This window comes from Phoxinus phoxinus (genome assembly GCF_949152265.1).
Source record: "Phoxinus phoxinus genome assembly, chromosome: 1".
NCBI lineage: Eukaryota > Metazoa > Chordata > Actinopteri > Cypriniformes > Leuciscidae > Phoxinus > Phoxinus phoxinus.
In genome coordinates, this window is record NC_136876.1 from 22,583,489 (window position 1) to 22,610,727 (window position 27,239).

General features: G+C 38.7%; 1 protein-coding gene across 1 annotated transcript; it reads right to left on the reverse strand.

Moving 5' to 3' along the window:
• Positions 1–530: 530 nt before the first annotated feature.
• Positions 531–27,239, reverse strand: LOC306994102 (neurexophilin-1). Its single transcript, XM_079604423.1, has 2 exons — positions 26,846–27,239; positions 531–3,411 (listed from the first exon to the last, which is right to left on the reverse strand). The coding sequence occupies exons 1-2, from the start codon at positions 26,897–26,899 to the stop codon at positions 2,614–2,616; spliced, it is 852 nt and encodes a 283-aa protein (XP_079460549.1). The 5' UTR covers positions 26,900–27,239; the 3' UTR covers positions 531–2,613.

Below are 27,239 nucleotides of genomic sequence, written 5' to 3' on the forward strand. Positions count from 1 at the left end.
ACAATTAAGTTGAACGATTGAAAAAGAAGCAACAAAAGAACTAATGGGAAAAAAGAGAATGAAACATTCCTGCAAGTGAGCGATTACACCATTACGTGAGCATCTCTCTCTCTATCTCTCTCTCTCTCTCTCTCTCTGTGTGTGTGTGCATGCACTTCTGTGCAGGCGGTAGTGTAGTTAAGCTGCAGGAGATTAGGAAGCTCAGTCCAGACCAGCGCCTGAGGGAGAAGCGAGAGCCCCAGCGCTCAGTTCACCAGCAGGGCAGGCGAGACATGCTGCACTGGGCACAGAGGTGTTTTATTTTCACATGTGTCTGTTCTGAGAATTAGGCAAATTTCATATGACCAGACTGGCCAAACATTTCGACATGGTTGCATATTTAGAAAGCAACAGAGACAGATCAAAGCCTCACAGTCTGAATCAAATTCTCAATTACACAGTTCAGACACAGACCTCACCACACCACAGGTGACTCCTCTTCTACCTGCTTTAGCAATCTTATAGTAGTCTTATAGTTATTTATGGTAATGTATTATAACGAGCATCATAAGCTTATCTTTGATGTCGTAAGTTTTTGTTCAACTTCATGCGTGTTTTTTTAATGTATAGTTTTACCAGTTTTAATTTCGGACCTCTAAAATTTCTTTGTAAAACAATACATTTCAGAATAGAGGGAGATAAATAGTATGTCTTTTAAGAACATAGTTAAACTGATCTATCCAGCAGGATATTTCCGTCTTTGTAACTCTCTAAATTGCGTGGAAACCCACAGGGATATATTCACCATACTGAATTTAACTTCAGGCAAAGAGTTTTTTTTTTTCCTTCGTGGGCTCATAAAAAGCTTCTTCCCCCCAACTCTCTCGGTGAGACGACACTTTGATGTTCCATATTGTGCTTTTATGTTACTCTATTTAGCATCCTGAGTTTGTTTTTCAGTCTTTTTTCATGATTCTCTCCTCTTCCCCTCCTCTATATTCATTCTGTCCCTTCCTCATTTGTTTTTGCAGGTCTATCTCCTGTTAGTTTGCTCATGTTGTGAGTCACCTTTCATATCCTCTTTTTCTCCTCTTCACTCTGTCATGTACACCTGCTCGTCACTGCAGACGTCACAACACCCACTGCTGTTTTTACCTTCCATCCTTCCCCTCTGTCTTTCCTCTTCCCTCATTTCTCCCCCTGATGATTTCAGTTCACCTGTCTTGATTTTGGCCGGTCTGCCATTATTTGGTCTAAATCCACTTGAATTTTATATCAATGATTTTCCTTCACAATCATTTGTCAATAAGCATTGAAGGTCAGCTTGAATTCTCTTCATGTAATGTGGACATTTTTCATCCAGAGAAGACATTGGTCAGGTAAATCTCAAAATGTACTGCAAGCTCTCCCATTTAGCGGAGTAATTAAATTATGCAAAATTAACTTGTTTTTTTTCTTTTTCTCAACGATAAACCAGCTGAGTGTGAGGCAATGTTCAGACAAGGACGAAGCAATCGTGCGTTCAGCAGAACAGTTATCACAGCACAAAGTCAGGAATCCTGACCAAACAAAACCTCTTTTCTGCTCTTCCGTAACAGTCAGAACAATAGAGAGATTGGGCTCAATGCAGACTCAACATCTCTTTTTCAGTGCTGTGTTTTTAATTAAAGTGCTTTCTGTCCTGGTTTTGTTCTTTTCATTGATATAAAGTTGGAGGTTTTTATCATTTTGTTAAATCTGGTCATTTTGCTCTTACACTTGCTACACTGCATTATGCACCTACATTTTAGTTTTATTTCGGTGTCATTCTTTACGATTTTGTATATGCAGAGGTGGAAAAATTGAGGTGTCATTGATGAATGTTGTGTGTTAATGTCTTGAGTGAGCTTTTTTGAAAAATAACCTACACTCTTAAAAAACTAAGATTCTAAGTGGGGTTTTACAAAAATGTCACAATTGTTGGTTCCCTAAAGAACCATTCAATGAACAGTTCTTCAAATATATATTTTTTTCTTAGTGTGAAGAACATCTTTCCGTTTTAAACTACCTTTTGTGCAATGAGTCCATGGATGTTAAAGAAACATAGTTGCAAAAAAAAGAAAGAAAAAAGAACCTTCATTTTTAAGAGCATACACCAAATCAGCAAACTCTTCCACCTCTGCATAGCAGCCTGTGGTGGCCAGTATGATTTCTTGTTCCTGGGTTATAATTAGAAGACCTTAACACTGGGACACTGATTAGCGCAGCCAATCAGGAACTCGGACTTATGCAGCGGACCCTCTCACACTGAGCATCTGGGCCTGACCATTTGGTTTTGCATATATGTGTTTTTGCCGGTCACATTTGCCAGGTTGCTTTAGAGGCTCTTCAGGACATCAACTGCAGCTCATTAAATACTGTACATTCACCTATTGAACCACCTGTAATGTTCAGGTCATGAGAGGGTTGTCCATAACAGCTCAATTATAAGTTTCTGAAGAGTCTCTAGCTGAAGACCTGTGTCCTTTAAAACCCCTGTCCCAAATTAGCATTTCGCATTCATCTTTGTATCCGTAATAGAACCGATCCCTCATATGCTAAAGCCTTCCCCCATCCAGCCTTCCTCGTTCCTCTAGTCAACTGCTCCCCACAGCTCTACCCTGAGGGTAGGTAGGGCATCTCATTGTGATAGTTATAGTCTGGACAGACCTTCTGCACCAGTCGGTAGTCTGTGCTGTAGAATGAAATGTAGATACAAATGACCTTAAAGGGTTTGGAGCAGATCCAGGACACATGGCTTTGTGTCTGCTCCTGGAAGCAGGTCTTGGAGGGGTCGTAGTTGCAGAGTGAGGTGCGTTTGCTGCGGTCCACCTTCTCATAGTCTATGCGGCAGTTGAAGATCTTTGAGTCTTTAGGGTAGACCACGCTCTGCCGCTCCAAGTCGAACTCCACAGCCTTTACCGGAGGTACCAGGCTGACTGAGATGTTCCCCTGGCCGGTGGAATTGTGACGGAAATAGACGCTGAAGGTGCCATTGCCGTGATCCACGATCTTACCCGTGATGAGCAGGTTGAGGCGCACTGTCTTGATGTTAGAGTAGAAGTCGCCCCAGCCGAACATCTTCTTAAATTTGCCTGTTTTGACGATCGGGGGGCGGCGCTTCACACGGGAGTTCCCCGACTCGTCCGTGTCCGGTTTGAGGAGGTCGCTACCCAGCATTTCCCAAAATTCCTGTTTGGAAAAGGGCACCGGAGAACGATAGGGGAGCTCCATTGTGGAAGTGTTGGCGGCTCGGCCACGGCTGTGCATCACCCAGCGGCTCAGGGGTGAAATCGAACCCTGAGATCCCAGAACCCCAAGAGTTTTGGAGGAGTCTGCTGGGGAGGAGGACTTTGACGTAGATGAGGGGAAGGAAGAAGATGACGAGTGGGTATCTTCCTGTCCTAGAGCCAGCTGGAGGAAAGAAAACGGGAGCAAGAGTGAGCCAGTTAGTGGAAGTATAATAGAGATGATGACATTTAAAGAGAGAAGAGGTTACATAGGCAGGAATTTGAATAGAAACTAGATTTGCATTTCCCAAAGGAAATAGCGGCATTTGCACGGAAGCAAAAGAACAGTGTTGAAGTTTACTTATGCTTAGGGTTTAGATTTTGTTTTCGCAAAAATTTCCTTTTTTTTCTATAAAAAGCCAAAATGCACTTAAGGCTGAAATCTGCAAAACAAAGTTTGAATGGAGCAAAATTATTGAATGTATGTCGATTTGGTTTAAAACTGTCGAGAAGATGAATAATAATAGAATGTTTGAGAAATAGCAGTACAGGAATTTTAATGCAGTGCTTGCCTTGCAATATAGCATGATTTGAATGACTGAATTGAAAGGAGAAAAAAAAGAACTGCTAAAAGGGAAACATCATTAGCAGTTAGCACTTGAGTCAATATTCACCCACGGCAAAGCGTCATTGACACCTCACACAAATGTCCAGGTCACATTAGACTCACGTCAACAGGAATCAATCTCTGCGATCTGACCTGTCCTCTTCACTATATTGCTTTATATATTTTGTGTGAATTATTTGATCCCTTTATGGCTGTTAGGGTTAGATAATCTGTTTTTACAGGAGATCTCTAGGACTCCCAGAGCTAATATGACTCAGAGAGAGAGAGAGGAAGAGGGCAAACCAACATTTTTATTAAAATTAACATTCATTTCAAAATAATTATTTTTAACATCTTATTTATTGAGAAAAGCCATGCAGAGAAAAAAAAAATCAGCAGAGAGAGGAAGTGGTCTCGGGCTGGATGAAAGTAGTCCAAGAGGAGAGAAGGATGTTGTTAGATAAAATTGTGTGTGTGTGTGTGTGTGTGTGTATGTATCATACTGTATAGAGAGTTGTGGAGGTGGAAGAGATGCCTCTTTATGTGGGCTCATGGATGGGTGAAGAGCCCCAGAGTGGGCGTAACTGGTAATTACGGGATGGTAATGATCTATTTGAAACACCTCATACACAGATAATCCTACAAGAGCTCTCATACCTTGGATCGAACAGTTGGATGTGACACTTCACAAGTTTGTGTGTGTGTGTGTGTGTGTTGCAGAGTGTCAGAAAACAATGATACTTTGATGTATTGTTTATTATCTGATGAGCTCTAAATTCTGTTTGGTCTGTGTCTCTGAGCCATGGGCCTGAGCTGCATTGTAGCCGCATGGTCAGGTTCAAAGCGAAAACTCCCCCAAAAGACACATTCATTTCTAGGAAACAGTCTCATGCCGTACAGAAGCTCTCTGACTTCACCAGAGACAGAAATCACTTCCACGTTTATGGGTTGCAGAGACCTTGCGAGTTGGGGCGACATGGACCGCAACCAAGAAAATTAATTCCCACTTCCAATGGTGTCCAAGTGAACTGATGCCATCTCACACTACCAATAGTCATGTGACATCTTGTCTTCACCTCCATCTGTTCCAGGGCATAAAAATATAACTGAGACTTGTCTCTGGAGTGCCAAGTGTCTCTGAACCTGAGGTAGGTTCAAACAGTGGACACCGTTTTAGTTATGCCTTGTGTTGTTGCTGATGATGATTCGACAAGATGAACCGGTTTTTGTAGCGTTGCCAAGTTTGATTAATTTTAGCAAATCAAATTTATTTGGACGAGGAATTTAAGTTTACTGCTTGATAACAAATGGTTGATCGATTTAACAGCCATCACTTGTTTTACATGCTTTTTTTGTAGTGAAATAAACACTAGTTAGATGTTAGCATTTATGTCTTTGAATTAATTACATAGATTGTTTAAAGTGCAGTTTTGCTCCAACATGTCATATGAAGGAATATGGACAAAAATCATATTACCTTTATGCTCTCAGTTGTTTACAATACAACAATTGAGATATTAAAGAGATATGTGCATTTTCTTATCAGTATGTATATGATGATGGTTTCGTATGCCGAGTGTAAAAAGGAAAAACAAGGAAGGAAGAAAAGAAAGAACAGAATGAGGTGCCTTTAGACCTTATTTCAAACCCACCTTTTTTTCTTAGTATATTCCAACCAGAACATATGCCAGTCCACCCTCTCAGTAAATGTATGCAGTCATAGTCAGTGTTTGAGGATTCTGCCTATCTTTGTGTGTGAGAGAGAGATCCCACTGCCAGACTATTTAAGCATATATTCAGTGTGTGTGTGTGTGTGTGTGTGTGTATATGAGTCTGTTCTCACTGTCAGGGCAGACCTGATCCACTGAGCTTAAGGATCTCTCTCTTCCATAATGCATGCTGCCCTGTCTCAACCCTGATCCTTCAGCCCACTCTGATGCTTTACGCCCATCTCGTCTCGTCTTATGCAGGCTTATTCCGGCTTAATCAGGCTTACTCATGCCTGATACTCATTTTACTTTACTCTAAGTGCCTATCTCCAATCTTGATAAGACAGACTCCATTTTATACAGTACGGATTAGCGCAACACGCACTGGCTAATTCAGTCTTCTGTAGTCGTGCCCGTTTTTCTTTAGGCTCTCAGTCACTTTGCTTGGATCTTGTGAGGACTTCATTGTGCTCTATAAAAGAGGTCTCTATAAAAGAACGTGTGGATTAATAACTGGCCTTGACGAGCGTGTAACGCCTCTACAGACTGAATAATTCTACATTAGCTCCGTTGCAGATCTACTAATCTGCTCAGCAGCTATGCAGAGCAGGTCTTGCATCAATGTCATGCTGGCTAATTGGAAGTATAAATATCAAATTGCATTATTCTGCATAGAAACACCTGTCTTGACGAGCCTTTGTATTCGACATATTGATGACTGCGATATGCGCTGAAAGTTTTGCCTAAACCTTATGAAAGTGTTATCAGACATATTATATATTGTACAAATATTTTTGTACAATGACCACTAAACTGTATAAATCACTGTGGTCCCAGGAAACTGATTTCCTACATCTTTATTTTATTTCAGCACGTCCTAATCGCACTGTCAGGGTTTATTTTGTGATGATGTCCAGCTGACTGTACTGTACAATATCCCATGTTGTCACTCTGGCGAAGGGATTTTTTTTGCAATGATTGTGGATTGCATTTCCATAATTGACTGCAGTGTGACAATGATTAATATTACAGTCTGTTTTACAGCCCCCTATCTCGGATCAGTTCGTAAGACTTGCTTAAAACACTAATTTATTTTTATTTTCTAATTCTATATCGGGTTAAAAACAAATGACAAATGCTACTGTTTATAAGTGCTACACACACACACACACACACACACACACACACACACACACACACACACACACACACACTTTTTGCTGTGTCCCTTTGCTGTATGATGCAATATTGTTTTCACCAAATAAAAGCTTTGTTCCTCATCCCTTCCTTCTCAGAGGAGTAAACATTCCAGTCTGGATACACTATTCTGATTTGAGTGATGTCACTTTCTTCCACAAGGCAGAAGTTATTCTGGAATGTCCTGTATGATTAATTAGTCAATCAATCATGTCCTTTTTTTTTAAGAAAAGTTGAGATCTTGGAATGTTACACGATTCTTTTTTTCCCCTTTTTTCTCAGTGCTTATTTCATTTGTGCTGCTCAAACCACCTTTAGAAATGGCGCACAGGAGGCCCTGCAAGTAAATCCCATTTCTCCCATATCTCCCTGGAGAAGCATCTCAGCCCCAGATTAATAATGAACAAAAATAAAAAGCAGGTAGACATATTGATTTTAATCTATTCAGGCTTCGCTCTCATTTTCTTCCTTTCTTTTTTCTCACAGAAGAGAGGATGAATGTGAACCGGGTTTGAGGGAGGAGGGGTGAGGAGGACCAACCGCACCATTGGCCCCTGTTCCTATAACCTGATCTCAATTTCAGTCTCAATTCTCTCTCTCTCTCTCTCTCTCTCTCTCTCTCTCTCTCTCTCTCTCTCTCTCACACACTCTCTCTCTCTCTCTCTCTCTCTCTCTCTCTCTCTCTCTCTTTACTGCCAATATGTTGGGAAAAAGTTGACTTCGCACATTGATCTGTGGCCAGTTTTCTCCGATTCATGACCGTTGTGATCCGACAAAATTCTAGCAGTGTCAGTTTTCATTCACAGTCCTGCGGAGCGACTTCTCTACAATGACCATCAAATTGTCTCCGTTTTTCAAGACAAGTCATGACCAAAATTAACATTGTAGATTTCTTTGTAGTCACCATTTCAGTCCAGCGTGTAATGCAGCTCACAGTCACCGAACGTGTCATTGATTGTTGATGTAAATCTCCAGAAGAGACATTAAAAGCACATCAGGGTCCTAAAACGGAGATATCCTTGTTCATTTTTGGTAAAGGAAACTTCATTCTAAGGATTCGGTTCAGAAATGTCCAATAAAAAAACAAAAACAAGGAGGGGACGGTTGGGAATTGACAGGATATTATAATCCACACTACGAACCAAGTGACAAAATGAAAGCATCTCTGAATGAGATGAATTGGATTTTATAACTTCTTTGCCCTCCATGACAAATTAAGGACATGATTCATCCAATATCACTGTAATTTTCGGCACCTCTTGACAGGGATGTTCCTCCGCCTTTTATTAATAAGATCTGTAACTAAATCAACCACTTCATCGCCCTACAGACTTGATGTGGTATTGACTTTATTCGCTTCCTTCTACCACTTAAAGTGAGCGGTGCAAGACAGCGCAGCATGCTAAACACTGCGGGTGGAATAACACAATGTGTTTTTTTTTTGCCAGATGAAACACTCTTGGGAGGGGAGGAACGCGGCTGGAGGCATTGGTACAGGAAGTGTAACGGCTGTCTAGACTGACCAGCTCTCTAATCCTACTCTCAGCTTTCATGTGGATTACGGTGGGCTGAGAAAGAAAGAAAAGTCTAGATGTGATAAACAGAGGAGGGGAAAGACAAGACAATAAGAATGAAAAATAGCTCTGCGGTGCACACTCAATTAGAGGAGAGAGATTGTCTTTAATATAACAATGTGTGGTAAAAGGACAGTGGGTTAAACGCAGTAAATCCCATTTATTCAGTGAGTTTTAATTTGTATGAGGTCTTTACGCACCAGTGACTTGTTTATGGGATCCCAAATAAATTTGGACTTTAATGAGTATATGGCGATGATACTTGCTTTGAGTTGCAAAACTTGTTTTCTAAGAACTCAAAACCTCCATTGTTACACACAAGGACAAAAAAAAAAAAAAGCAAAAACATTTAAACACCAAAAGTAATGTTAACATACAGTATAATGAGCCCTGATGCCAGGAATAGTCAGGATTTAAAACATAATAGCTTGAGCTGTGTGGTTAGTGCACATCTGTTTATCAAACAAATTCAAAGCTTTATTCTACCTTTACAATATGTGTATGTGGACTAAAACAGCTGTAACATTATTCAAAATCATTTTTGTGCGTGGAAAGAAAGGCATACGAGATTGAAATGACATGATGGTGAGGAAATTATGGCAGAATTAGATTTGTTGGAGGGATTTTAAACTTTTTGTGTGTTTTATCACATTTAGCTTGGGTGCTCATGCGAGTCCTCATATCATGTCCTTCCTATTATTTCCTGTTTTTCTCTAGTATTATTGTGAAATAATTACTGTACCAACAGAAATAGAACTTGCCACATACTCAGAGACAAAAACATAAATGGTTTGAATAGTTTTGACAGTGAATAAGCATTAGAGACAGCAATCAGAATGAGAAGGCTGTTATAGACTGCGTAATGGGGCATTCACCTCGAAATTATTGCGGCAGGTCACCGAATGGCTGTATTGTTGGTCGTGGTGTGCTTTCTTACAGTTGGATGCCCTAATGCTATTAGTGGGCTGCGCAACTGGCCATAACTTTTGAAAATTGCTCACAATTGCTACCTATTTTCAGTCAAATATGTTGTTTAACAAAGAGTATAATTTTTTTAAACATTGCAAAAAGGAAAGTGAAAAAATACTGTATAAATTGCAGCGCGTAAGATGAATGATTTGAATGAAACCCACTAAGAGCAAGTGTGTGTGTGTGTGTGTGTGTGTGTGTGTGTGTGTGTGTGTGTGTGTGTTTATATCAGCGGGTCAGGGTTTGGCATGGTCCAGTTAGCCCCCGCTGGTACATTCTGTAACTACACCATGGAGTGTTTTCTTTTTTTTTTGTGCCGTTAGCAATGTAAGCGTCTGGCCGGTTGGTGTGTTTAAATAGACCTAATGGATGATTAGCAGGGTGATAAAACAAAAAAGGACAAGAGCACTGCTTTAGGCAGCAGATGGTAAATAGCTGAGCAGAAGAAAGTGAAGAAAAAAAAAAAAAAGCTGAGCAACTGAGTCACAGAGCTAAAGGTTGCATAAAGAAGCATGGGCGAGAGGGAAAGAGAAGTAGCGAGTGAATGCGAAAGCTTCTTTGGAGGTGAGCCCATGCGGGCTTTGCGATTTTAAAAGATCTGCTCTGATGTTGACAAGTACAGAGCCAGATCAGGACAGGTAACATCTTATTCATCTTATGAATTACCAACATTCTTTGAAATATCTTCTTTGGTGTTCAGTAGAAGAAAGAAACTTATAGAGGTTTGGAACAATATGATGATAAATTAAGAAAAAAAAAAAATTCTAGGTGAACTATCCCTTTAACTGTGATCTGCCATCTATGTTCTAGTGTAAACCTAAAAGTTTAGAAAAGTATCTAGCCAATAAAGTACTGTAAATGAATAAGTGATTTGTCCCACCCCAACTTTCAATAGAAAATACACTAGGAAATAAAAACGCTAATTGAGCAATTTTACTGGACCTTTAACACACACACACACACACACACACACACACACACACACACACACACACACACACACACGCACACACACACACACACACACACACACACACACACACACACACACACACACACACAAAAAACAACAACAACATAATGGAGCCATTTGGCTGAAACTGGGTTTTTGCCGTCTGGTGTGTGTCGTGTGAGTCAGTGAGAATGCAATGGGGGTGTGGAATTTGTCATTGTGGTAATTGTGACTCATTTAGTTATTGACAACAAGCCTTAGGTGTTTCTCCAGGCGACAGAAAGAGAAGATGATTTTCATGAACGAGGAGTTTGAGGAGGTTATATACAAGGAGGTTAAGCAGCAAAAATGGATGAGATGACAGAGAGAATAGTGTACTAGTACTGCACTCAAATGCACACTAGCATTGAAAAGCTTGGGGTCGATCATATATTTTAATGTTTTGAAAGTCTGTTATGCTCACCAGATCGTTAATGTGATTAAAAATGTTCTGTTAATACATTCTAATATGATAATTTGATTCTTTTTTTATTTATTATGATCAATGTTGAAAACAGTTGTGCTATTAATGTTTTTGTGGAAACAACAAAAAAGGTGTTTGTTTTTTTTGAAAATTTGTTGTAATGTAAAAGTCTTCTGTCACTTTTGGTCAATTTAATGCATCATTGCTGAATAAAAGAATAGGCCTACATTTGTAAAAAAAAAAAAAAAAAAAAAATATATAATAATAATATATATATATATATGCCTATATATATATATATATAAAGTATATATTTAAAATATCCTACTCGAGTCATTTTCAGATCCATTCTCCCTACTCCCTAATCTACCTTTCATCTACCAGTGTCCCCTAATTAAAGTAGATGAATCGCTTTGTTTTCTGTTAAATTAATAATTGTAAACACACAATTGAATCGATAAGATATATAATAATATAGTGAGGACTGAAGTATTGCAAATAGTTTACTCTATAGTTTTATACTGCACAGTTTGCATATCAGAAAATGTGTATACTGTACACAAACAGTATAGTGTGGCTTTCCGAACATAGCTAGAAGGAGAGGAAAAAGTGGAGAGAAGGTGGGATGAGCTGGAGGAACAGCTTCTCCAATAATGAAGAAGGCAACTGGAGAGCAGGCAGACGACATTCAAAGCCAGAGTGAGACAGATAAGTGTAGAAGACAGAGTGGGAGCTGGGAGAACGAGAACAATGCAGGCAGTTTAGAGAAGAGTATAGGGAGATGACCGGTGTGGGCCTGTCAGCTCCAGAGGCAATAAACTGGCATTTAAAGAGACAGGTACACAGTTTCACCCCAGCCAATTAAAAACAGACTGGCACAACATTCTACCTGAGTCTCTTAAAGGGACAACTTCAGTGCTCTACCGAGGCCAATTAAAGAGACGACAGCACCATTTTACTCAGCAGAGCTCAGGCGACTGCATCTGGGAATATCCCTGATTCTGACTGCTGATTTATCCGATGGAGAATCTGTGAATCTGCCATGAGGATCTGTATTCCAAGGGCTCTTGTCGGAAAACGTTAAATAACAGCTTTCATAATCGTTTTACAACTGAGTAATGGGGTTTATTGTAGCTATCTAATTGAATAGGCTACATATGTTGTCACAGACTAAGGTGTCGGTGAAAAGAGTCCAATCATCCATGAAAAAATAAATCATGCATAACATGCAGGAAAAATAGCATTCCTAACTTTGGGATTCTGGTTAACACCATATTTAAAATTATTCAATTTTAGGCAAAATATATACAAGCTCTTTTTCTTTTCCCCCCGATATCAATAATAATAATGCTTTAGGGTCTAATTTTCTTAATACTGCATGCATTTTCAGTTTTAATTGTGAAATACTGAAGCAGTTGTTAATTAAATATGTGTGCTTATTTTCATATTGCTATAAAAAATCTTTGTTCAACGGGGAAAAAAAACACCTTGCATATAATAACTTGCCGTCTTTTAAGTGAATTTTCCAATATGGATTTATATTAAGCTCCTATCAGAGGTAGGATTGCAGGCTGCTGTGGGTAACCTTTTAAAACAGCAACCTTATGGCCTCAGAGGGCTGAAATATTCCATAACGAGTGTGTGAGAGTGTGTAGCTAGCTCTGGCCCTTTGAATCACATCTCCCTTGGCAATCGTAGAACAGACAGATACACTATTACAGAGTTTCAGACTGATAGCACTGGAGAAAGAGGTACATGTTTTTGCCTAGTCGTTTAAAGAAACAGGCTCTGCAATTAATGTAAACCTTCCTGAAGGGAAGAGCCGCTAGCGGGTCCACCAACTCCAATTTCTTTCTGAAACAAAGAATATGGCAGTTTGTTCCGATGTCCTATAAAAAAGTAGCTTTGCAATTTTTGTTCTATACATTTTTTCAGACTTGAACAGCAACATGAATGAAAATTGACTGTAGAAATCTTAGTCCACAGTATATCAGAGCATGTTATTCTAAAGAGAAAAAAAATATATTTTTTCACAATATTTAAATCAAAATGTAATAACGTTCTCTCTCTAAAACCTTTCTTTTCTACTAATGTAGCCAATGCTGATGGAGGATAATATTGACCAATAAGTATAGCTATTTCCAGACACCTAAATTAAAAAACAAAACACACTATTGCCAGATAGTGTTGCCTACACTATTTTCCCCTGAATCTATTTAATAAAAAAATTGCATCACATTATAGAAGTTAAATTGGTTGTCATTTTCATTTTATATTGTCTGTCATAAGGCCAACCTAGTGGTTTTCCCCGAAAGATTTACTTGTGAATGAAAATACTTAATTTTTATTTGTTATAATTGAGTGTTTTTATACATGAAAAATCAGTAACCTCATTATCACAAAACAAATACAAAAGAAATTATAATTAAAATGTTTAGGACCAGTAAGATTTTTGGTTACACTTTTTTTTTTTTTTTTTGACACGTAGTTGCAAAGTTACTTATAGGTAGTAGAATGTCTAAAGTGGACTATCAAAATAAATCCAGATTTTTGAAATAATTTTGAAAGAAGTCTCAGTTACACTTTATTTTGATAGTCCACCTTAAACATTGTGTCAAGTCCAGGTTCAGAAAGTAAAAGTCCTCCTCAGTAAAAAATTTAAATGTCCAATCACCTGGATTTGCTAATTAGCACCGTTTTCAGCAGGAGATAGAACTAATTAGTGAAATCAGCTGGCTGAGTTCGTGGGTGGAATAAACATATGGCAGGACTTTTACTTTCTGACCCCTGGACTTTACACCTCTGATACTAACTATAAGTAAATTTGCGAATACTGTATGTCAACTAACTCTTGTTAGAGTATCAGTAGACTGTTAGGGTTAGTGTTAATGGAAGTCGACATACTTGAAAAGTAGCGTATAGTCAGTAGAATGTCTGTTAGGGCCATTAAAATAATAGCAGATATTAAGAAGTATATTCTAATGACTTCTATTTGACATTCTAGTTGACATGTAGTTGCAAAGTTACTTATAGTTAATAGAATGTCTAAAGTGGACTATCGAAATAAAGTGTCACCAAAGACTCTTAGGCTTACCAAGGCTGCATCAAAAGTACAGTAATAATAGTATTGTGAAATATTAAAACTTTCAATTTGTGGGGGAAAACCGTGATTTGTTTTTTCCTAGACGGCTTCTTTCAAACAAAACTATTTACTGTGCGTTTAAAAAAAATAAAGGTCCCTAGTCCAGTGCATTTCCACCACTATGGGCCGAGCTTTGGAAGTTAAGGACTACAGTCAGCCAGAAAGAGTAGTAACATCAGCCACTGCATATGAATCCATGAAAGAAATATATTGACAAGCCAGACTCATGATCTTTACAAATCTCCAAAGAGGAAGGAAGAAAATGAATCAAGGTAATGGATTTATTATCAAGGTAAAGTGTATGTCAATAAGTCTGACAATATGTTTTTAATTTGGTGGTATGATTCAGATGATAACCTCCTCTGAGCCTCTGAGTACAGGTACTGCACACCGACAAGCACACACTGTATTATGTCCCTGCAGAAAGACACTGTGCTGTTAACCTGAGTGTCAAATTAAGTTTGAATATTATGCAGAAAACAATGTGTATGAGATGAGATGAGATTTTCATTTTCTAAATAACTCCATATAATTAAGGGAGGGGGTGGGAAGCAGAAAGGGTGCAATGAAAACTACCTCTCTCTCTCGCTCTCAATCTCCGTCTCTCTGTCTCTCAATATGAGCCGTGTGCTCCTGTGTTTCCTCAGGCTGTTGGATTGAAATCTCCATCTCTAATATGACATCAATTTTTAATTAAAGGCCCCAGATCCCACTCAGATTCCTGAGTGTTCGCCGACACATTTATTTCTCTCACTCTTTGCAACAGACCTCATCCGCTCACGCTGGGAGATTTCTCCTTCTGTTACATGATTAAAATCTGCAAACGGCTCTGCCCTTAGAACTAATTATTCCACACCAAGACAAGAGGCGCAAGGGAGAGAAAGAACACAAAGGGGAGAGAAAGGTAATTTCACAAGAAACAAGCCGTTTGACTCTTAATGAATAATTTATGCCGGCTTCAAGGGGGTCACAAGAGCCAATAAGCAGATCCTTACACCCACCTCAGCCCTGGCTCCTCGACAAACATCAGTCTCTTCCTTCCTCCTCCTCACCTCTGTCTCTGTGCCCCTTTTCACATGGCCCGTCTCACTTGAACTGACCATCTAAAATGATTTGGATGGGTTCAGTTCAGTGATGCTCGCTGGACCCAGGGATAATTCAGTATTTACTGCAACATGGAGGTGCCTGAATTGGCTGATACATTTTTGCTTAATGACATATTGACAGAGAGAACGTGAATTTGTGTGCAAATCAGCACAATCTGGTCTGTGAAAGGTGAGGCATAGACAGGCTGGGAAGAGTGAGGTGGGCTGGATATATATATATATATATATATATATAGAGAGAGAGAGAGAGAGAGAGAGAGAGAGAGAGAGACTGTGTGTGTGTGTGTGTGTGTGTGTGTGTGTGTCTGTCTGTCTGTCTGTTTCGCTGCCGTGATTTTGTCAAGTAAGACATCTTTTGTTGATCCATGAACAAAAACATATTCCTAAATCTATCCCTACCTCTAAACCTAATCCTACCCATAACATAATGATCGGTGAATAAGAATTTTGTGACCCTTGTTGTAAGCCTTAACTTGACATTATCTGTAAACCTATCCCTCAAATCTGATTGGTTGATTAGAATGTTATTCCAGGATCAACAAGGAATCCAAACGATTCAAAGTTTATTTTTTATTAATACTTTTTAGCAAGTATGCATACAATTGATCAAAAAATATATTTTAAATTATCAATTTATAATTATCCTGTAAAAAAAATGTGTGACAGTTTCCACAAAAATAGCAAGCATAAAAAACAACAGAGAGCAGTAAATCATCATATAATAATGATTTCTGAAGGATCATGTGACACTGAAGACTGGAGTAATGATGCTGAAAAGTCAGCTTTGCCATCACAGGAATAAATTGAATTTTAAAATATATTCAAATAGAAAAAGTTTTTTTAAATTGTGCAAACATTTCAAAATATGATTGTTTTTACTGTATTTTTAATCAAGTAAATGCAGGCATGGTGAGCACAAGGAACTTATTACAGACCCCAAACTTTTGAGCAGTACTTCAAAAGTTTGAACTCTCCTCCCTTTAAAATGAACTTTTAAAGGAAGGGGAAAACGCTTTCCACATCTTTTGTTCTTAATGCCAAAGGCTGTGCATCCAATTAAACTCAAACATGTTGCGTGATATCTTAAGAAAACCATTAATAAAACTAAACAAGAAAGAAAATATAATGTAAATTAAATATGAATTCCCTTACCATGCGGAAAAACAGACCACATTATATTTTATTAATTATTTCCTGCAGAGAGCTTGAAAACTATCAAAACTGTAAAAAAAAAAAAGGTAAATCTAAAAAGGAAATTGTTAAATTTCAGTCTGTTGTGTTAACTTTGCACATTGTTGGCCCTATTCCGTCTGATTCCTGAAACAAAGCCAGTTGAGAACCACTGTTCATTGTACCCATAAACATGTTGTTCTGGGCCCTGTGAATTTTAGTGATGGATCTGTGAGTCATGTAGGGTGAGGCTGGGTGATAAAGGGTGACACAGTAAGATCCGACAAGGCTATGTGTGGCAGCGGTGCAAGACAGTCTAATGGAAGAGGTTTGATTCTATGTCATCGACACAAACACCATCCTAAACTACATCTGTTCTCTCTCCCTTCCTCCACGGCCGAGAGCACAGCTGATGTGCAGGGTAATGGGATTCTCCATAGCACTATAGGACAGGCTCTAACAGCCAGTTTAGATCTCATCTATTTGACCCCATTTGCACTTGTTAGGATCATTCATGGAACGCACTGAGAATAAGAGAGGGATGCAGAGAGCAGGAGAAAAAGAAGGGTGGGGAATGAAATTGTGGACTCCAGTCCTTTGATAAATTCTCTAGTAAGAAAAGTCATGTCTGGTATTAAGGGATGACTCTTGGTGTGATAACATTTCAAAGGGAAAGTATCATGAACATGATTCTTTTAGTGCTGTTACTCAATGTTTCCCATTGTTCAAGAAAGCCTGAAGATCACTAACCACTCCATCCATGTTCTCCACATCTGACAGCAAAAATCAACCCCCCCCCCCCCCCCACACACACACACACACGTCAGTTTGAAATCCTATAGGACTGACAGCTTTGACAATGGATTTAGCAATTTTGTGTATATTTGAATATACATTTTTGTGTGTGATTTACATATTGCCATTATTTCAGCCATCAGTAAACACTGCTCTTTACACATCAGCTGTTAAAAAACACATAAACTTAATGTTTTCAAACAGTTTGTTGGCTCGGAGGAAATCCTTGAACTGACAACTCGCTGAGTAACTAAGGATTTAGACATTTTTAAGAATTAAAAATGAAGGGGACACCAATAGGGCAGGAGTAAGAAAAGCAATATAACTCTGTTTTCATCCAGCCTTGAAGGTTTTGCCAACAGATGCCTATGTCACACACTAATGATGTCAGCAGATGCCTTTGTCACACCCTGATGAGGTCACTGCAATGCTCTGGTAGTACAATAACCATCTGTCTACTTTCACAGATGGTGACAGATGTCCATGCTTCAAATAAACTGGATGTAACACTGTGTCCATGAAGAAACTCATATTTGCCCCTCTCTGAAGTCTATTTGAAGTCCAAAACCTCCTCAGACATAAACAAATATGTACTGCTTTCCAAGTCATAATTAATCCAGCAGTTAATTTGCTTTTTGTAAAAATGGATTGTTCTATGTATTGATTAAAATCCACAATGGAGGAAAACCTTAAAGGGGTGGTAAAATGGCATTTTCACAAGATGTAAAATAAATCTCTGATGTGCCCAGAGTGTGTGTGTGAAGTTTTAGCACAAAATACCCCACAGATATTTTTATATAGCATGTTAAAGTTGTCACTTTTTGAGGGTTTGCAAAAACGCACCGTTTTGTGCCTGGCCCTTTAAATGCAAATGAGCTGCTGCAGAGGGCGGGGTTTCAAGAGCTCAGCTGCGATTACCTCACGCAAACACACTAAAATGACATAATGTTCTGCCTTTAATGTTAAAACGGAGTCAGACAAAGATGGAGAGACTCAAGAAGAAGTGACAACACGTATATGCAACAGGACGTCTCTGAATGGTTAGTTGATGAATTGATGTTGCTGATGTGGCATTAACTATCTTCAATTAGGATATTCTGTCATGATAATCTATAAATCGCTCGTATAGGAACTGTTGTGAGATGCACACAGAATGACTTTCTATTGCATGTGAAAAGATGGATGCTAAAGTTTGAGCTGACTCACAAATGTACTCTTATACAACAACTTTTCCTCTTCTCAACATGGACTGTGTGTTCCCGGGGGCGGGGTTTATGTACATTTTAGGGTTGGTGATGTCACTAACCCAGGAGGAATGTCGTGTAGTCCCTACCAGCCGTTTGTTGTAGTCCTTTAAAAGCAAATATCTTCCTTTGCTTTGAAATTTGAGTGTTGTAACTTTGTAGATGTTGTTTATGCTCAAACAGAAACATTACACACTAAAGTTTTTTTTTTTTAGTATAACTGAAATATACTCAACCACCCCTTTAAAGCATAACTTGAACGTGTTTTTGAATAGCAATAACGTTAAAAGACTCAAAAGTACTTCCTTAATGTATGTAAATGCAAAAACAGACACATAAGTATAAATTGTTTTAAGGTCATGTAAATGAACAATACTTTTACAGCATTTCTTTTATTCTTGGTTAATGTACATGTACAAATGCAATTTTTAATTGTATACATTAACATTAAAGTTTACACATTTTGAACTAACATTAACTTTGAACAAAAGGGAATACATTAATATTTTGTATAAATGTATTTAATATATAATTTTACATTAAACCAAATTCATAAATGCTATAAAAGTTGTGCATTGTTAGTTTAAACAGGGGACCGGAAACTCAAGCTTACGTATGTGAAGAAGTTTCACGTTTTGTTTCATTCCAAAGTTCAAACTTGGTGAACCCTGGCCTGTGAAACTGTATAGCAAGACAAATCATTAAGGCGCTACCTCTCCGCTGAATTAAACGAACACAAACAGGTGAGGATGCAGGTTAGCAGCATTGCAGGAAAGTGGAGTAGATTGTATATTTTTTACATTTTGGATTTATTTTTATTTGTTTATGTTGAATGTGAATTTCTGTTGAATTTTTTGCAGGTTTTTTTTTTTTTTAAAGACGCTTCAGAGTGTGACGTCACATCACGACATTGCAGTGTCCAAAGAAATTTCACATGCTAGTTTGACCGACCTTTTACTTTGCCTTCTGCCCTTTGACTGTAACTGGTCTGATTCTACAGTCAGTTTGGTATGTCATGTCAGCTACTGTCATGATATAGCCTAACTGTTTGCCTAAACAACACATCTGGTTTAATGTCACAGGCATGACATGACAAAGGTAACTCTGTCGCCCCCTTGAGTGCTGAGGGTTTTTTTTTTTTACCACCACCACAGTAACCCTAGAGCACATGCCCTTGCAATGCATTGTCTGTCTTTGCATATTTTGTGTTTTTGGTCTTAAGAAAATGGCCCTAATCACAATGACATGAGACCACTACAAAGTCCACATGCTCAGTGTAATGTAAGCATGGTGACTACCACAGTGTTAGTTTCAATTAAGCAGTGGCTCAATATTTATACAATGACATGTAACTGAGATATAATTGGATGTTGACAGGAGTGCTTAATAATCTATACATAATAAAATATGTGCCGTCTTAGCTGTACTGTGCATCTCTCTAGCTTATCTTCATAGGGAGAGCCATGCCAACGATGCCCATCTCAGGGAATGAGGTGGATGGGGGGTTAGTCAGTCTGTGCTAATGCATAAAAAACATCAACAGTGCTTAACACACATCACACAGGTATACAGCAGTGTTTAATGAAACAGTGTGTATCTTACAGCATTGGTACTGTGCTTTGTCTTTCTTGTTTGTCTATGAGTGACTAACTTGCCCTCTTACTGTCTCAAGATGAACGGTGGGTCGATCTAGGGGACAGTCTCTGAATTTTCTTGTACAGTAAATCTGGCCAGACAAGGCAGCAGACTGTGAGGGACAAGAAAGGCCTTGTTGAACAGGTGAGTCACAGAATATCTGACAGTTTATGGCATGCAAACAGATTTTTTTAAGAGCTTAAAATCAAGCGATACTGTCTAAGAAACACCAGATTTGAAGACAGTCAGAAACACTCTCTCCTGAATGGCTTCGGGTCTATTGTATTCTGGATTTAGTTTTAGAAGAATGTTGGTCCAATAAGAAATGTCCCTCTAAATAGAAACTGGTCTGAAAACACAAACAGCTTTCACTCATATTGATCACATGCATTTTACAAACAATGAGTGAATTGATATTTTTTGGACACACACACACACACACAGAGACATATGCATACACTTTAACAAACAGTCTTTTTTATCTTTTCTCTGTTCGCCAAAAACCAAAGCTTATCGCGCACATCCAGACAGATGGACTGAGTTGTCTGATTTTAATGTCAGTGTTTAGTTTATTTTCCCTGATGACTATGTTGAAAGTGGACTGCCGGCTCTGAAAAATTATATCTTGTAACTGTATTAATTTAATGTGCTCATAATGAGAATGATGCTAGGCCAATATCATCAGCATAAACACGTTTAACACGGTAATTGCCTGCAAAAAGCTCTTGACTGCATGACATTGTTCTGTGGAGAAATCACTTAAATCATCACAATCAGGAGTGAAAGAGGGTTAAAAGGATAACTGTTGATTCTGTGAATATTTAAAGAACAGAAAGGAGTTGTCTACCTTATGTGCAAGTATGGCCTTTTTTATTTTATATTATTATATAATTTTTATTGTATCATTTTATATTGTTGTGTATTATTATTTTATAATGTTTTTGTTGTTTATATCCAGAAAGCAACATAGTGTCGGTCCAGATCCGGACCACATCTGTTACGCGTTGAATCCACATGTACCAGATGTGGCCCGGATCTGGGCTGGTGCACTATGTTGCTGTCTGGATATATTTTGGGTGAGATGTTTGCAGTATTGATCTGTTTAGCGTTCACACTGCAGCAACATATTGTTGTGACTTGACTTCCAAACTGAGTGCTTAAATCGGTTTGGTGACAACCTCATTCTACAACTGAATTCACTCCTGAAAATTTCAGGTTTAAAGTGACAGCACATTTGAATTAAAGTAACAATGTGATGGAAGTATATGATGCAGATCTTCTACACATTGTGAAGTATACAAAGTAATCGTGAATTCGATTTATGAAAAATAAAAAAGTGTAGGGTGGAGACTTAAAGGGATACTTTTTGTGTATTTAAATTGGATCATTTATGTAGTAGAAATGTAGAAATTTATGTACTAGAAGTTGGTCCCTTCTAGACTGAGAAAAGCCAGAAAATGTATTTGTGGCTCATGTGGATGAAAGACAACAACTCCCAGAATGCACTTGCTTCGCTGCCCTACGAGGCCACGTCTACCGTTTACAGAGGCCAGTATCGGAATAATTGATACAAATAGGTTACTAGTTGACTCGAAACTAAAAAGATGCCGTTTTATCGTAAATCTCCGTGACAAGTCTCTTCCTCCTGACCGCCAGGCGGGTCTCGCTCCTCTGCTGCAGCGGCTGCTCCGGCCGCCTCTTGTTCCTCCATCGTCAGCGGCTGTTACTCGCTGTGTTGCGGCTCGTGAGGGTGGCCACGAGTGTCGGATTCGCACACCGGATTTCGGGATGTCCGGGATTCGGCTTTTGGTTTCTGTGGTCGCCATTCATTATGTTTACATGCACGCCTTTTGTTTGAATCGGAATGAATTTATTCCGATTGTTGAATCTGAATGTTCATGGTGAACATGAAAATTAAAAAATACTACAGGTTTTCTACTGATAAAAAGCTTAATGCTTATCGGTGAATTATCTCTTTAATTCTATTCAAAGGATGTTGATTGGATAGAGACAGATCTGAATGCGAGCGTGCAGTCTTGTGTAAGAAAAAAGGCAGGGTTTAAATAATGCACAGCTAGCTGTGCATTAAACTATTTTAATGCACGACGTGGAGGCAAAGAACCGGCCAACGCAAAGCGGACGGTGGTTGCCTCCGCGAAGTACATTTAAAATCGGTCCACAGCTGGCCGTGGATTATCCCGCTTTTACCTTGGTCATTTGCCAGCATTGACAATTTAAAGCTGTTATTGATGTTTGCAGCACAATATTTGACCGGAAGGGTAAAATTGACGGTTATTTTCGTCAGTTAGATCTAGCATTCTGCCCGCTTTAAATCAGACACAGATATAAAGTAGTGTGTAAGATTATATTGATCAGAATGAATATATAATTTGTTATATCATTAATTATCGAAAGAGATTCATAGCTGCGCCTGTTGTGTCTCTCTCTAAACAACAAAGCTGTGAGATGAATTACTTAAAAGTAGAAATCATGTAACCCCCTTGTTGCTGAGAAATATAATGTATCGATTCAGAGAAGCTAGTATTTTATCACTGTCACTGGGCAGCGTTGATACGTTTCTGTGTTTCTGAATGGTTCTGTGTCCGCAGCGCAATCTCCGCTCTGTGTGCGAGTGACGTATGCATGCCTGGTGTGTGCATCAATGAAAACAGCGGATTAATATAGAACGGTGATTAAACTGACTTAAACGGTTTTATTGCACACCTTGCAGCCAATCAGAATCAAGTATTCGGACAGATCTTGGTAATGTATAAACAACAATGATTGGAGAAGTCTGGCATATGTTGCCATTGAGAAGTATGCCGTTTCACCGCAAGATCGAGTTTTAATAAAAAAAAAATATTGGGTTAATTTCTATTTAATGCTGACTTTAAGTCTATGTAGTGTGTACATATCCAAACGGAACAACTACTGTAATTAAAAAGTATAGAGAACACCAAACATGTCAAAATGTCAAAACATTGCTATGATTTTCTACAGTATGTCAGCTGATACGATTTCGAAAGTGTGACTTCTGCATTCATTCAGTACACACACAAAATGCTAATTTAGTGGATTCACACCCATAACTTGTAATGTATGTGGTAGGTTTTAGATGTTTCTAACCTCATAAGCATCAGCTGATCAGTTGATTTTCTTAGTTGGTAAATTCAATCAGCTCGTGGCAAAGGGCACAGATTTAATGAAAGCTCCTGAGTTTAACTAGGCAAACGCTTGAAGGCTTTATTAAAGCAGGCCCTTTAGTTTCAATAAAGCCGCTGAAAATTAAGGTTGATTATTAATGTGCTCTACATGTCTATTAATAATAACGGCATAATAGCGTTTAATAAGGGATAATTCACGGATTGCTCTATAATTTATCACTGTCACACGGCAAATGAATTATCCATGATGCCCAATTTAGGTGTGCGAACACATAAGCCATTTTCTTGCGTCTGACTCTCCCTCAGGTTTTAAGTAATGTGGCAGATAAATGACCTAACGCCGTAAGCTAAATTGGATAATTACATTATTAGTGTCTTCCTGACGTAAAGTATGGCTATATATCTGAAGGTATTCACTGACAACATTCTGCAGGCAACACGAGGAAAACCGTGTATGGTATTTTAATTAAATTCCTTATAACCTTCACCTGTCATTTTATGAGTCTGCTATTTTCAGCATTTCTTTTCTTGCCAATATATATATATATATATATATATATTCATATCACAAAGTAAGACTATAAGACTGTGTTTTTTCTTTATTAAAATTGGTGATGCCGTGGTATGTATGCTGTACATTTCTCTCAGGACTGACCCTCATCAAATCCAAACTTGGGTTACAGATTTAAGGGGATGTGACCTTATTAAATTTCCTCTCACTGGCAGCCCCTCTCAGTTAATTACACGTAGGTGTTTTGTAATTATTCTAGGGAAGATTTGTCATGGTTATTAGTTGTCCGCCCCCTTCCGAATAGACAAATGTAAGTAGCCAAATGGGAGGCTTTACAGCAGGAAGCTGGATTTGTACTAATGCAACATCCTACCAAAAGACCCTCTATGTGGCATAATTAAACCCTACAAATAAAGCACTGCTTGTTTGTTGTTTAGATTCCTAATTCTGATATGCTTCTTTCCCCCCCCCCCCCCTTTAATTATATCATTTTGTATCCCTGCTGAATACAAGAGGATTAAAACGTGTCAAAGAAGAAGTCATGAATTATTCCAGCTACACAGCAGATAATTGTAACACAGGGACTGCTAGAGGGGGATTAAATTTAGACTGCGGGTGTTAAGCTATAACACCCTCGCAGCAGGTGCATGGAAAACAGGCAGCCGTACACAACCTTTGCTCTAAAGATAAACTATGGATATTTTACTCATTGATATGGGTAAGACTCTGTAGAGTGTGCCAAGATGACAATTGACTCTGATCACTGTGGAAAAAAAAGTCCCAACCCCTACGGGAATCTTGCGTTAAAATGTTAGCTGTGGAGTTATGTGAAATTATTGAAACTTGGTCTGTAGGATTGGTAAAGTAACATCTGTCTTATTCTCAGAAGTGTCATGGCTATATTCAAAGGAAGCACATGCCCCCTCAGATTGAGCAAAGTGGATTTTGACAGCTGATAAATAATAATAACAGCAATAATTATTTTTTTTATTACTATTAGTAGTAGTAGTTTCACAAATCATGGCGGGGAAAATTTTCTAAAAATGCTGCCACAGATATCCATTTTAGTTCAATAGAGTCACACCTTTCATTAATAAATAATAAATCATTATTAACCCTCATGTAACGCAAAACTTTTTTTTTGTAATGGAAACTAAATTTTAGCAAATGTCTAATTGTACTTTGTGTATTTAAAATGTATTTAAAATATATAAAATACATAGTTCTGGGATTTGAACATTGGCCTCTACGCACTATGCTTTTCCTCTTTTTTAACATTCAGTTTGTATCAGTTTGCAGCACATACTTGTCTGTGTTCATGGTGTTGCAGACTAGAGTATGTGAGTGGTGCATAGTGAAGTTTATAGAATTAGAAAGTTGTTGTTTTCTCTTGCTCCAAATGGAAAACCCAGAGTGTTCCAGAATGGCTTTTGTGTTGTGCTTTGCTTAGTGATAGAAACTACCCTCTTGTGATGTTTATTCGAATGATACACCTTCTTGACAAGAAAAAAATGTAGGGACATCAGATATTGATTGGATTGTTAGATCGTTGTCGTCAACCGCAAATAAGCAACTGCAGCTACAAAACAAGCCCGGAGCAAGCCAATATTATTATATTATTTATTATCATCAATATTATTTATTATCAATAAATGATAATTGAGCATATTAAGCTGAAATCACTCAGAATTTTGAAAAGCTTCAAAGTTCAAAGTTATTTTACAAAAATCATCAAATTGCAACAAAGCGGGAGGGCAAGCACTATCCTTCGATAACCTCTGAGCAGAATAGGTTTGGAGATGGAAAATGAGAAAAAGACAAGAGCACTGAGGGGGAGTTGTAATATATAGCCACATATTTGTAATAACATAAATTTGAACCATATATCTACTGTTAGTTTTAGTAAGTATACTTGTTAATGTTTTTTGTTATAGCCTGTAATGCTTAATGCATTCAAAGAAATATATATTTTAATTAATGATGTCCCTTTCCTCCCCTGCACCATCCATCATCTCCCATGTTTCCTCTAATTGTGGCATTGTTTTTGAAAATGTACATAAATCTCTATTTGGGTCTACTATCATCGCTTTGATTGCAGCGTCACATGCCTGCTCGTAAAATGTGATTTTTCTCCAATGAAGGGGAGAAGGGGGTGGGATGTGAGATGACGAATTACGCTACAGCACTTTTAGTATTGCACTGGTTGGCTATTAACTGTGAGTAGACAGCGTCAAACAATGTATTGGGAAAAAAACAGTGACCATAAATATAAAGAAACGAAGTTGCTTATCAGATTTTCCTAACGAGCAACCACTTTTCTTTTTTTTTTAAATAAGCCCAAAAAACCTTGACCCGGGCCGTGACCCACGCGACTTACAAAAATAAAATAAAAAGAAGAAGCCCGTGTTATAAGCGGATTTGGCCACTCTGGTTGTCGTTTGCTATTGTTGAGATCCAGCGATCTCATGTGAGGGACAGTTGTCCCGCCCTTGCGCCAGCAAACACGTAATCAGAGTAGAGAAGAGATGTCTGCAAGTGGGAGGGGAAGTTATTTTGATTAAATATTACAGAACACGCGAATTTAGAAAAAAATAATAATAATAGGCTAATGAAGCTGCTAAATAATGCAATAGTCCATAAAAAACAAGAACTGTCCATTTTGATGCATGGTGACTTCTGGAAATATTTTTGCTGACAAGAACTGCCATGGCATGGTCTGAAACTTACTTAACTTAAAACGAATTACTTATAAAACTGCAATATCATACTCACACAATTGTGCTGTAAAAATGGTTTGGCACATTTGGTCGTGTGATAGCCTATTGCTTAAATATGTTCTACAAAAAGTTTGTTGCCTGCATTGGTAGGCTACATTGTTTTACCCCCCCCCCCCCCCCCCCCCCCCTCTCTCTCTCTCTCTCTCTCTCTCTCTCTTCTTCTTCTTCTTCTTCGTTTATGTATAGGTTATAGCCAGGCTATACTGTCACTGAATACTGTCACTTGTGCCCCCTCGACAATTTAGGACCAGGACGCCCCTGAAATTCCTCACTGTATCTTTCCCTCTCTTATTCCTTCACACACTAACACAAAATACACCGAATAGGCATGGGACCCCTTGCGCGCGAAGCGAACCATGACTTCGAAGAGTCGATACCCGCTCGAGCAGGTCCATCCAGAGCTCGTGCCTCAAACTCCCGCCCTTAGCTAAGTGTGAAGCGCGTGCGCTCGGCGGGAAGACGATAACTGTCACCCCTTGACGCACAGGTGAGGGCCACGTGAAGCGCACCACTCAACCGTTGAGACCCATTTCGGTTCAATAAACAAGACTGAAACTTAATATAACACAAACTTATTATATCACAATAATATTTAAACCTCACCAAGCACGCTGTCCCGTTGAGGAGCAGCAGGATGAAGCCGTGGTCGGAGCGCATCTCGTCGTTGTCCAGCTGTCGACAGCTCTTCGTTCAAGAAGACGCGGTTCCTCCGGTACCGTATCCAAAACAGGCGAGACCCGGTCCCATGTCCAACAAAAAGTCAAGCGCGAGCTCTCCTCTGAGTGGAATCCCACCTGCTGTCTGTCACGGTAAACTCCCGCTACTTGGAGCTCGTCACATCCAAAGGTGTGTGGAAACTGACAGGACACTTCATCGCTTCCACCTGCGTACACTTTGTTCCGTTTCGTGTTGCTGTGTGAAGAGAATCATCTCTGTTATCCGCGCTTTTATGTGCTGGTGACGGTTAGGATCCCAGTGCGCGAGCCTGACCGGAGCG

Excerpts from the sequence above, each read along its gene's own strand:
- LOC306994102 (XM_079604423.1), bottom strand. The coding sequence starts at position 26,899 with ATGCGCTCCGACCACGGCTTCATCCTGCTGCTCCTCAACGGGACAGCG. Across the intron at positions 3,412-26,845 it reads TCAACGGGACAGCGTGCTTG|CTGGCTCTAGGACAGGAAGA; the intron begins GTGAGGTTTAAA and ends TCTTTCCTCCAG.